Source organism: Salmo trutta, chromosome 3, assembly GCF_901001165.1.
Source record: "Salmo trutta chromosome 3, fSalTru1.1, whole genome shotgun sequence".
NCBI lineage: Eukaryota > Metazoa > Chordata > Actinopteri > Salmoniformes > Salmonidae > Salmo > Salmo trutta.
Window position 1 is genome coordinate 67,931,140 of NC_042959.1, and position 12,761 is coordinate 67,943,900.

Consider the following 12,761-nt stretch of genomic DNA (forward strand, 5'->3'; position numbering starts at 1 on the left):
GTAGCAGAAAAGGAACAACAAATAACAAATGCAGCGCGTATAAAATAATGAAGGTGAAGTACCCTGAGACGCTATTATCTCCCCATAATATTTGATTGTTCAATTAATCAAAGAAATAATTAATCCTTTAAATCCCATATGATTCTTTCATTTATTGTGCTAAATTGTGATAACCTCAAATGATGTGTAACAACGCATGTGGTCTGTGACCGACGCTGACAGGACTGCTTTAATATTCCTATCTGATGGGTGCTTCATGAAAATTTACACTGAATGAATTTGAATGTTTAGTAGTATTCTTGTACTGCTTCAAGTGAGGGATCACATTAAAAATTCTTCCAAAATATTTGAAACTTTCAAATTCATTCAGTTTAAATTCTCATGAAGCACCCATCAGAAAGTGATGTCAGCGTCTATGTCAATCATCCGTCCAAACATATAGGGTCAGTTTCCTGGACCCAGATTAAGTTACTCCTGGACTAAAAAGCATGTTGAATGGAGAATCTCCATTGAAAGTAACTAGTCCAGGATTAGGCTTAATCTGAATCCGGGATACCATCCCAAAGAGCAAGACATACTTTTTAGGAGTAAGTAGGAGTTACTGTTTGCAGTGCTGTTTCCAGAGTACTGTTTCCAGCCCCTTCCATGTTCACCAATCCCCAGTGGGCTCCGATGGAGGTGATCCCAGCACCGTTGAAGCGACCACTGAGCAGCCTCAGCTCATTGCCCATGTTGGCTGGGTAGAAGTTGAAAGAGACTTGGTTGGGCTGGCCGGCTGACAGAGTGCGCCCCATGTTGGTGGTTAACACCAGCTTGCAGATGTAGTCTGCTGGGTTGTACTTCCCAGACACCTCGACGATGGCCTCATCATTAAACAGCTCCATCTCCTGCTTTTCACCCCCTTCGCGACCGAACACAGGAGACCAGGTGGAGCCGTATCTCAGCTGGAACCTAAAACAGAGGAAGCTTTTCACGTTGGTTGTGTTTTGATAAGGCACATTCAGACCGAGAGAGCAGGTAGCGTCAGAGAATATCAAGGAATGACATTTTACATTGTACTCTGGGTTAGATAAGATAACAATATTGTCTGGTCATGTACTGAATATGTAATTAACACAACAATTAAATACAGAAAGAAAGACAGAAAGAAAGAAAGAAAGAAAGTGTGTCTCTTGGGTAGTGTAGTTTGACTGAGTCAGTGGTGTGTGTTTGGTAGTGTTGTTGGACTGAGTCGTGGTGTCTGTTGGGTAGTGTTGTTGTACTGAGTCAGTGGTGTGTGTTGGGTAGTGTAGTTGGACTGAGTCAGTGGTGTCTGTTCATGGGTCATGGTCTGCTCACCCGCTGATGTAGGCGTTGCTGTTGTAGTAGTAGTAGTAGTAGTAGTAGTTGTTGTTGATCTCCCACACTCTGACTCCTGTGATGCGTCCCTCACCGTAGGAAGCAAATGGGGTGCCAAGTCCCTGACCCACCGCAGAGGAATACGAGTATGGATCTTTGATGGCTAAAATAACATGGGAAATATGTTTACTATATTAATAATTCTATTTTTTTTTCTAATTTTCTAGCTGCCACCGATCCACATTTCTTTTCCCATTTGTTATGTCTTGATTGTTCACACCTGGTTCCCATTACATTACTATTATTTCCCTATTTAACCCTCTGCTTCTCATTATGTTTTGTGCGTGATTGTTTCCTGGTTTTTGTGTTAGGGTTTGTTATCCCTGCGTGGATTTATTGGCTGATTCTTTTTCCGAGTAAAGTACGTTATTTTACTCAGTTTTGTGTCCTGCGCCTGACTCCGTCCTCACCTCTGTACAACTGACACTTGACAGAATCACGCACCTTTTTTTATGGAGTCAGCAGGTGCACCAAGTCCTCCGGTACCAGTGGAGGAACGCGTCCAGCAGCACGCGACGATGCTCCAACATCTTGGCACAGCCATGGATTGTGTGCTGCTCACCATGGAGCAATGGGAAAAAGGGTTTTTTCCCACATCCCAATCAACTTCACTCCAACCCACACCACAACCCACACCGCTGTCCACCCCTCCGTCACCTGGACCCAGTGGGATTCGGCTCTCGCTCCCGAGCGCTTATGATGGGACGGCTGCCGGGTGCCAGGGGTTCCTGCTCCAGTTGGAGCCCTACCTGGCAACCATCCACCCGGCTCCCTCGGGATACTAGAGCGTGTCCACCCTCATCTCCTGTCTGTCGGGGAAGGCGCTTGAGTGGGCCAACGCGGAATGGGGAAGTATAGACGCGTTGGTCCGCTATGAGGATTTCACCCGTCGCTTCCGGGCGGTCTTCGATCATCCACCTGAGGGGAGAGCAGCGGGGGAACGCTTGTTCCATCTCAGACAGGGGATGAGGAGCACACAGGAATTCGCATTGGACTTCAGGACCCTGGCTGCCAGCGCGGGATGGAATGAGAGGGCCCTGATTGACCATTACCAATGTAGGCTACGTGAGGACGTTCGTTGGGAGCTGGCCTGCAGGGACACCACCCTTACCCCCGACCAGCTGGTGGATTTATGCATCCGGCTGGATAACCTGTTGGCCACCCGCGGACGTCCGGATCGGGGTCCGTCCATTCCATCCCCCAGCACCTCCTGCACTACCTGTGGCCGCAGAGGACACACTGCTGGTCGGTGCTGGAGAGGTTCCCCAGGAAGTCGAGGCAGCAGGCAGGGCACTGGTGTATCATCCCAGGTGAGTATGCACCCAACTCACCCAGAGCTTCCTGTTGCGCACATGTATATATCTATAGAATTTCCTGAGTTTTCCCCGCATTCCCAGCATAAGGCGCTAGTAGATTCAGGCGCAGCTGGGAACTTTATTGACCGTTCATTTGCTCGTAGATTAGGGATCCCTATTGTTCCTGTTGATGTGCGCTTCCCTGTACATTCCTTAGATAGTCGTCCTTTAGGGTCGGGTCTGATTAGGGAGGTCACAACTCCACTATGTATGATAATGCAGGAGGGTCATGAGGAGAGAATTAGTCTCTTCCTGATAGATTCTCCTGCGTTACCTGTGGTGTTGGGGTTTCCCTGGTTGGCCCTTCATGACTCGTGGCAACAGAGGGCTCGCAAGGGATGGTCACGTCAGTGTTCAGGGAGGTGTATAGGTGTTTCCATAGGTGCAACTACGGTGGAGAGTCCAAACCAGGTCTCCACCATGCACATCCCCCCTGAATATGCTGATTTGGGGCGACTCAACTACCACCCCATTGACGGAGGGATTGTGTGATAAATCTCCTGGTAGATGCAGCACTTCCCAGGAGTCATGTGTATCCTCTGTCACAGGAGGAGACGGCGGCTATGGAAACATATGTCACCGAATCTCTGGGACAGGGATACATTCGGCCTTCCACTTCACCTGCCTCCTCAAGTTTCTTTTTTGTGAAGAAGGATGGAGGTTTACGCCTGTGCATTGACTATAGAGGTTTAAATAAGATCACGGTGAAGTATATTTACCCTCTGCCTCTCATAGCCAGTGTGATCGAGTCATTGCATGGGGCGCGCTTCTTCACCAAATTGGATCTCAGGAGTGCTTACAACCTGGTGCGTATCCGGGAGGGGGATGAGTGGAAGACGGCATTTAGTACCACCTCTGGGCACTATGAGTACCTCGTCATGCCGTACGGGTTGATGAATGCTCCATCCGTCTTCCAATCCTTTGTAGACGAGATTTTCAGGGACCTGCACGGGCAGGGTGTAGTGGTGTATATAGATGACATTCTAATATACTCCGCTACACGCGCCGAGCATGTGTCTCTGGTGCGCAAGGTGCTTGGTCGACTCTTGGAACATGACCTACGTTAAGGCTGCGTTAAGGCTGCGAAATGTCTGTTCTTCCAACAGTCCGTCTCCTTCCTAGGGTATCGCCTGTCCGAGTCAGCGGTGGAGATGAAGAATGACCGCATTTCAGCCGTGCCTAATTGACCGACTCCAACCACGGTAAAGGAGGTGCAGCGGTTCTTAGGGTTTGCCAACTACTACCGGAAGTTTATACGGGGCTTTGGTCAGGTAGTGGCTCCCATTACCTCTTTGCTGAAGGGGGGACCGGTGCGACTGCAGTGGTCAGCTGGGGCGGACAAGGCTTTTGGTCACCTGAAGGCTCTGTTTACCTTGGCTCCTGTGTTGGCTCATCCTGATCCCTCCTTAGCGTTCATAGTAGAGGTGGACACGTCTGAGGCTGGGATAGGAGCTGTGTTGTCTCAGCGCTCGGGTACGCCACCTAAACTGCGCCCCTGTGCGTTCTTTTCGAAGAAGCTCAGCCCAGCAGAGAAAAACTATGATGTGGGGGACCAGGAGCTGTTGGCTGTTGTCGGGGCTCTGAAAGCGTGGAGGCATTGGCTTGAGGGGGCTAAACACCATTTTCTCATTTGGACTGACCACTGTCGTGTCTTTGGGATCATTAAAACGGAAGACATGTTTATCAAATAACTCTCTGTGATTATTATTACGCGATTCCATCCATACTCATTAAGTACCTGGTATACAACTGGTTCTATTACCGAAATATGGTTCCTTTCCCCCCCCATACTCATTAAGTACCTGGTATACAACTGGTTCTATTACCGAAATATGGTTCCTTTCCCCCCCCACTTGTTTGATGTTCCCAGACTCTCTATATTTAACCTCTCTAGGGTAGGGGGCAGTATTTTCACGGCCGGATGAAAAACGTCCCCAAATTAAACGGCCTACTACTCGGGCCCAGGAACGAGAATATGAATATTATTAGTAGATTTGGATAGAAAACACTCTGAAGTTTCTAAAACTGTTTGAATGATGTCTGTGAGTTTAACAGAACTCATATGGCAGGCAAAAACCTGAGAAAAATCTAACCAGGAAGGGAGAATTCTGGTGCTTGTAGTCCTTTCAAGTCATTGCCTATCGAACACTCAGTGACTTAGGGTTCATTTTGCACTTCCTAAGGCTTCCACTAGATGTCAACAGTCTTTAGAAAGTTGTTTGAGGTGTCTATGATGAACAGAGAGCCAACAGAGGAAGTTGGAAGTTGTTGACTCAGGAAGGTACATTGGCGCGCATTCACGTGAGAGTTAGCTGTGTTCCAAAATGTTTTTCAAGACAATGGAATCGTCCGGTTGGAATATTATTGAAGTTCTAAGTGATAAAGGCCCTAAAGATTGATGCTATACAACGTTTGACATGTTTGAACGAACGTAAATAGAACATTTTTTACTTTTCGTCGTGACATTTTCCGCGCGCTTCCTACACTTGGAGTAGCTTACTGAACGCGCTAACAACAAGGACCTATTTGGACATAAATTATGGACTTTATCGAACAAAGCAACATTTATTGTGGACCTGGGATCCCTGGAAGTGCCTTCTGATGAAGATCATCAAAGGTAAGTGAATATTTCTAATGCTATTTATGATTTTAGATGACTCCAAAATGGCGGGTATCTGTATTGCCTAGTGTATTTTTCTGAGCACAGTACTCAGATTATTGCAAAGTGTGCTTTCCCCGTGAAGCTTTTTTGAAATCTGTCACAGCGTTTGCATAAAGGAGATGTTCATCTATAATTCTTTGAATAACTAATATTTTATCAACGTTTATGGTGAGAATTTTTGTAAATTGTTGTGCTGATTCACCGGCAGTATTGGAGGCAAAATATTTTCTGAACATCACGCACCAATGTAAAATGGGGTTTATGGATATAAATATGAACTTTATCGAACAAAAAATGCATGTATTGTCTAACATGAGGTCCTTGGAGTGTCATCTGATGATCGTCAAAGGTTAGTGCATAATTTTAGCTGGTTTTCTGGTTTTTGTGATGCCTGTCCTTGCTAGGAAAATGGCTGTGTGCTTTTTCTTGTGTTGGAACTGTCCTAACATAATCTAACTTTATGCTTTCGCCATAAAGCCTTTTTGAAATCGGACAATGTGGTTACATTAAGGAGACCGTGTACCTTTAAAATGGTGTAAAATAGTCCTTTGTTTGAAAACTTTGAATTATGACATTTTGTGGTTTTTAATTTGGTGCTCTGATTTTTCACTGGCTGTTGAAAAGTGTGAACCGTGGGTGGCGTCCCACCTGCCCAAGAGAGGTTAACAAAGGCTATTCAAAAGTCCTTCAGTAGGGTCAGAGAGAGAGGGGAAGGGAGAAAAGTATTTATGGGGGGTAAACCCATAAACCTTTCTCACAGGCCAACGTCATGACACCACCGCAATCTGGAGTACATCTGGGCCAGCGAGGAGAATGAATCCTCGCCAGGCAAGGTGGGCCATGTTTTTCACCCGTTTTGTGTTCACTCTATCCTACCGACCAGGTTCCCAGAACGCTAAGGCAGACACACTGTCTCGGATATATGACACAGAGGAGCGGTCCACGGATCCCACTCCCATAATTCCGGCTTCTTGCCTGTTGGCACCGGTTGTATGGGAGGTTGACGCGGACATCGAGCGGGCGTTACGTGCGGAGCCCACTCCCCCCCAGTGTCCAGTTGGACGTAAGTGGGAGGGAGTGGGATTTATTGGCTGATTCTTTTTCCGAGTAAAGTACGTTATTTTACTCAGTTCTGTGTCCTGCGCCTGACTCCGTCCTCACCTCTGCACAACTGACACTTGACATGGTGAAAGCACAAAAGCTATTTTATCATTATAATTCAGAATTGTATTTTAATTACTCACGCATTGCCAAGCAGCTAGCCAAGAACACTGTGACAACCAGGATTGAGAACATTCTGCAAAAGGGAGGCATCAATACTTAAGACCTTTAATTTCAGTCAGTTTCACTCTCACTCCGTTTCACTTTAAATGGTCAAACTTGAAATAATGTTTTTCATAGTAGTTTGTCAAAACAACTAAGTCCTTTTACCTGTCAGGTCAACCAGTGTTTCCTAGGAGGGAAAAGAAAATAACCTTTTCAATTGTGACGTAACAAACAACAAACCATTCTTGAATGTGAAATGTTATAAAACAGCTCTAAAAAGTTGAACCTAATCTTGTTTACTACAATCCCTATTGTAGTGCTAAGCTACTGTCACATTCAAAATAATGTCAGATCATTGAATCTAAATTTAGAGGCAAAAGAGCCACAATGTTTGTGCCCAAATACCAAGAGATAATGAGTATTAACTTGATAACATTTCCCACACCAGTATCATGCATTGAATACAAGTTTTCTATTTAGTTAGTTGTGTAGTTACCCACAGTGCTATCTTGAGATGTGTGTGAAAACCTTTGAAAGCTTGTTATCTCTGTCTCTGCAAGGTCCTTCTAGTCTACTGCTTCCTCTTAGAACTGCATTTATACCTGCTGAACATTCCATCAGCTCTAGATGGAAGGAGCATGACAAAGAACACCTTTAGTCAGTCACTATAGAGAAGTCAGACATTGTTTTCTAATTGTTCGAGGCTACTTTGGGAGGGAGTACCAAGGAAATACTATAAGGAAACAAGCATCTTTCTGGTAAGAAGAAGGGCGGGGGTGTATGACTTATGATTAGTGAGACGTGGTGTGATCATAACAACATACAGGAACTCAAGTCCTTCCGTTCACCCGACTTAGAATTCCTCACAATCAAATGCCGACCGCATTATCTACCTAGAGAATTCTCTTTGATTATAATCACAGCCGCATATATCCCCCCCAAGCAGACACATCGATGGCCCTGAACGAACTTCATTTGACTCTATGTAAACTGGAAACCACGTATACTGAGTCTGCTTTTATTGTAGCTGGGGATTTTAACAAGGCTAATCTGAAAACAAGGCTCCCTAAATTCTATCAGCATATCGATTGCGCAACCAGGGCTGGCAAAACCCTAGATCATTGCTATTCTAACTTCCGTGACGCATAAGGCCCTCCCCCGCCCTCCTTTCGGAAAAGCTGACCACGACTCCATTTTGTTGCTTCCAGCCTATAGACAGAAACTAAAACAGGAAGCTCCCGCACTCAGGTCTGTTCAACACTGGTCCGACCAATCGGATTCCACTCTTCAAGATTGCTTCGATCACGTGGACTGGGATATGTTCCGCATTGCGGCGAACAACAACATTGACGAATACGCTGAGTCGGTGAGTGGGTTTATTAGCAAGTGCATCGGCGATGTTGTACCCACAGCGTCTATTAAAACATTCCCAAACCAGAAACCGTGGATTGATGGCAGCATTCGCGCAAAACTGAAAGCGCGAACCACTGCTTTTAATCAGGGCAAGGTGACCGGAAACATGACCGAATACAAACAGTGTAGCTATACCCTCCGCAAGGCAAACAAACAAGCTAAGCGTCAGTATAGAGACAAAGTAGAGTCGCAATTCAACGGCTCAGACACGAGAGGTAAGTGGTAAGTGGCTGGGTCTACAGTCAATCACGGACTATATGTCACATGTATCTTCGTCTTCTGACGATTTAACGAAATCGTCGTCGGAAAAGGATGACCAATACGCAGCAGAGTCGATATAGTTCATCTTGAACATTTAATTAAATCAACACGAATACAAAAAACAACAAACAAGAAAACGAACGATAAACTGACAGTCTGGCAAAGCCTAGGGCTGAACACAGAACAATCACCCACAAATCACAAACACACCCTTATATATGGGACTCTCAATCAAAGGCAGATAGACAACACCTGCCTTCAACTGAGAGTCCCAACCCCAATTAACCAACATAGAAACACACTCACCAGATTAGACATAGAAATACATAAACATAGACTATAAACCAAAACCCCGGAAATACTAAATCAAACCCCCCTTTGAACAAACACACCACTATGAACCACATAAAACAAATACCCTCTGTCACGCCCTGACCAAACTACAAAACAATTAACCTTATATACTGGCCAGGACGTGACACTATAAGAGAAAAACCAGCCCCATCGCGGACCAGGATATCTTGCTCCCAGACAGACTAACCAACTTCTTTGCTCGCTTTGAGGACAATTCAGTGCCACTGACATGGCCCCCTACCAAAACCTGCGGGCTCTCCTTCACTGCAGCCGACGTGAGCAAAACATTTAAACGTGTCAACCCTCGCAAGGCTGCAGGCCCTGACGGCATCCCCAGCCGCATCCTCAGAGCATGCGCAGACCAGCTGGCTGGTGTTTACGGACATATTAAATCACCCTTATCCCAGTCTGCTGTCCCCACATGCTTCAAGAGGGCCACCATTGTTCCTGTTCCCAAGAAAGCTAAGGTAACTGAGCTAAATGACTACTGCCCAGTAGCACTCACTTCCGTCATAATGAAGTGCTTTGAGAGACTAGTCAGGGACCATATCACCTCCACCCTACCTGACACCCTAGACCCACTCCAATTTGCTTACCGCCCCAATAGGTCCACAGACGACGAAATCGCAATCACACTGCCCTAACCCATCTGGACAAGAGGAATACCTATGTGAGAATGCTGTTCATCGACTACAGCTCAGCATTTAACACCATAGTACGCTCCAAACTCGTCATCAAGCTCGAGACCCTGCGTCTCAACCCCGCCCTGTGCAACTGGGTCCTGTACTTCCTGACTGGCCGCCCCCAGGTGGTGAGGGTAGGTAACAACATCTCCACCCTGCTGATCCTCAACACTGGGGCCCCACAAGGGTACGTTCTCAGCCCTCTCCTGTACTCCCTGTTCACCCACGACTGCGTGGCCATGCACGCCTCCAACTCAATCATCAAGTTTGCAGACCACACTACAATGGTAGGCTTGATTACCAACAATGACGAGACGGCCTACAGGGAGGAGGTGAGTGCCCTCGGAGTGTGGTGTCAGGAAAATAACCTCACACTCAACGTCAACAAAACAAAGGCGATGATCGTGGACTTCAGGAAACAGCAGAGGGAGCACCCCCCTATCCATATCTATTGGACAGTAGTGGAGAGGGTAGAAGGTTTTAAGTTCCTTGGCATACACATCATGGACAAACTGAAATGGTCCAACCACACAGACAGCGTGGTGAAGAAGGCGCAGTAGCGCCTCTTCAACCTCAGGAGGCTGAAGAAATTTGGCTTGTCACCAAAAACACACAAACTTTTAGAGATGCACAATCGAGAGCATCCTGTCGGGCTGTATCACCGCCTGGTACGGCAACTGCTCCGCCCACAACCGTAAGGCTCTCCAGAGGGTAGTGAGTTCTGCACAACGCATCACCGGGGGCAAACTACCTGCCCTCCAGGACACCTACACCACCCAATGTCACAGGAAGGCCAAAAAGATCATCAAGGACAACAACCACCCGAGCCACTGCCTGTTCACCCCGCTAACATCCAGAAGGCGAGGTCAGTACAGGTGCAGCAAAGCAGGGACCGAGAGACTGAAAAACAGCTTCTATCTCAAGGCCATCAGACTGTTAAGCAGCCATAACTAACATTGAGTGGCTAATGCCAACATACTGACTCAACTCCAGCCACTTTAATAATGGAATATGTATGTAATAAATGTATCACTAGCCGCTTCAAACAATGCCACTTCATATAAAGTTTACATACCCTACATTACTCATCTCATATGTATATTCTGTACTCTATACCATCTACTGCATCTTGCCATCTTGATGTAATGTATCACTATCCACTATAAACAATGCCACTTTTATATGTTTACATATCCTACATTACTCATCTCATATGTATATACTGTACTCTATACCATTAACTGCATCTTGCCTATGCCGTTCTATACCATCACTCATTCATATATTTTTTTTTATGTACATATTCTTATTCATTCGTTGACACTTGTGTGTATAAGGTATTTGTTGTGAAATTGTTAGGTTAGATTACTCGTTGGATATTACTGCATTGTCGGAACTAGAAGCACAAGCATTTCGCTACACTCGCATTAACCTCTGCTAACCATGTGTATCTGACAAATAAAATTTGATTTGATTTGAAAAATACTCATTGTGTTCTTTTGAATTGTAACAAATGATCTGAAATAGAGATGAAAAACATATACAATCTAACAACCAAACAATTAAAAGAATGTACCAAAATTGTATGAATGTGTACAAAAATCGCTCAAAATCAGTCTCCCAATCTTCAGTTGTTTTATTACACCAAGAGCAACTCCTTCCCTTCAAACATTAACACTCTTAAAAAGACAAGTGGATCTGGTCATTAACAGGATGGTTAGTTCATTGGTTTGCTCAAATACCTACATTATTTTATTGTAGAATATTTGTTTCAGTACATGTATTTCAATTTAATTCTAGATGTGCAGATGAGATTCCCCAATTTTTGTCTCCATTATTGTGCGACGTTTTCTTAATCTGTTACAATACTCACATCTTCATTAAATCACTGGCAACCTGTACATGTTACTACAGGAAAACAATATGATTTCATTTTTTGCAGATTAACCAGATAAATGTCCGTAGAAGTTACAAAGTGAGAAAATAAATAAAAGTTTACATACACATTACTAAGTGAAATACCCGGAGGCACTTGTTACCACCTATCTGTAAAATGTGATAGTTCAATTAACATATTCTTAGATTTCTTGTTAGATATTACTGCATGGTGGGAACTAGAAGCACAAGCATTTTGCTACACTCGCATTAACATCTGCTGACCATGTGTATGTGACCAATAACATTTGATTTGATAGTAATACAAATATGTAATGTAGGACCTTATTGATAAAAAATAAAATGTCAATGTAAATCACAAAATTGCTTTTGTGTATGTAGGTTGAGTTATCTATTTTATTTTAGCTGGGGAAGAATGTGAATTTATCTCAATAACTACCAATTGGGCACACACTGGTTGAATCATTGTTTTTTCCACATCATTTCATTTCACTTCAAAAGGTAAAACTTGAAATAAGTTTGTTAATAATGTTTTTCATAGTTCTTAAAAACAAGTCAGGTATTTTACCTGTCAGGTCAATCACCCCTAGGGGGGGAAAGAAAATACACTTTATTGAATTGTGAAATGTGACGTAACAATCAACAAACCATTCTTGAATGTGAAATGTTTTAAAACGGCTTTAAAAGGTTAAACCTACTCTTGTTTACTACAATCACTCTTGTAGTGCTAAGCTACTGTCACGTTGAAACTAATGTCAGATAATTGAATTGAAATGTAAAGGCAATAGGGCCAAAATGTTTGTACCCAAGTACTAAGAGATGATGAGTATTAACTTTATAACATTTCCCACACAAGTATTATTTATTAAATACAAGTGCACATTTTCTATTTTGTTAGTTGTGTAGTTACCCACAGTGCTATCTTGAGATCTGTGTGAAAACATGTGAAAGCTTCTTATCTCTCTCTCTCTCTGCCAGGTCCTTCTCGTCTACTGCTTCCTCCAAGAACTGCATTTATACCTGCTGAACATTCCGTCAGCTCTAGATGGAAGGAGCATGACAAAGAACACCTTTATTAACTTACTATAAAATGAATCATGAAACAATGTCACGTCCTGACCAGTATAAGGGGTTATTTGTTATTGTGGTTTGGTCAGGACGTGGCAGAGGGTATTTGTTTCATGTGGTTCGGGGTGGTGTTTTTGGTGAAAGGTATTTGATTTATGTATTCTGGGGTTTTTGGGCACTGTTCGTTGTTTATGTATTTCTATGTTTAGTCTAGTTGGTTGTATGTCTATGTTTAGGTTAATGGGGGGTTGGACTCTAAATTGGAGGCAGGTGCTTTCTCGTTGCCTCTGATTGAGAGTCCTATATATGGGTATGTGTTTGGCTTAGTGTTTGTGGGAGATTGTTTCTTGTTTTGCGTGTGTGAGCCTTACAAGACTGTTTTGTTGATCGTTCGTCCTTTGTTTA

At 44.2% G+C, this 12,761-nt stretch overlaps 1 protein-coding gene across 3 annotated transcripts; it reads right to left on the bottom strand.

The window, feature by feature from the left end:
- Positions 1–578: 578 nt before the first annotated feature.
- Positions 579–12,214, bottom strand: LOC115185246 (zymogen granule membrane protein 16-like). 3 transcript variants are annotated; one of them, XM_029745746.1, is made up of 6 exons: positions 12,199–12,214; positions 11,987–12,023; positions 6,847–6,868; positions 6,660–6,712; positions 1,339–1,501; positions 579–951 (listed from the first exon to the last, which is right to left on the bottom strand). In XM_029745746.1, exons 4-6 carry the CDS (start codon positions 6,709–6,711, stop codon positions 582–584), a joined length of 585 nt encoding a protein of 194 aa, XP_029601606.1. In that variant the 5' UTR covers position 6,712; positions 6,847–6,868; positions 11,987–12,023; positions 12,199–12,214; the 3' UTR covers positions 579–581. The 3 variants fall into 3 exon arrangements, with proteins under 3 accessions (XP_029601606.1, XP_029601605.1, XP_029601604.1); XM_029745745.1 differs by lacking the exons at positions 11,987–12,023; positions 12,199–12,214 and adding an exon at positions 7,182–7,278; XM_029745744.1 differs by lacking the exons at positions 11,987–12,023; positions 12,199–12,214 and adding an exon at positions 7,178–7,277.
- Between the last annotated feature and the right edge of the window lie 547 nt (positions 12,215–12,761).

What these genes read in the sequence shown, in the direction of transcription:
- LOC115185246 (XM_029745746.1), bottom strand. Translation starts at nt 6,711, where the DNA reads ATGTTCTCAATCCTGGTTGTCACAGTGTTCTTGGCTAGCTGCTTGGCA. An exon ending in GGCTAGCTGCTTGGCAATGC is followed by an intron (nt 1,502 to 6,659) that starts GTGAGTAATTAA and finishes ATGTTATTTTAG; the next exon opens with CCATCAAAGATCCATACTCG. An exon ending in AGCAACGCCTACATCAGCGG is followed by an intron (nt 952 to 1,338) that starts GTGAGCAGACCA and finishes CCTCTGTTTTAG; the next exon opens with GTTCCAGCTGAGATACGGCT.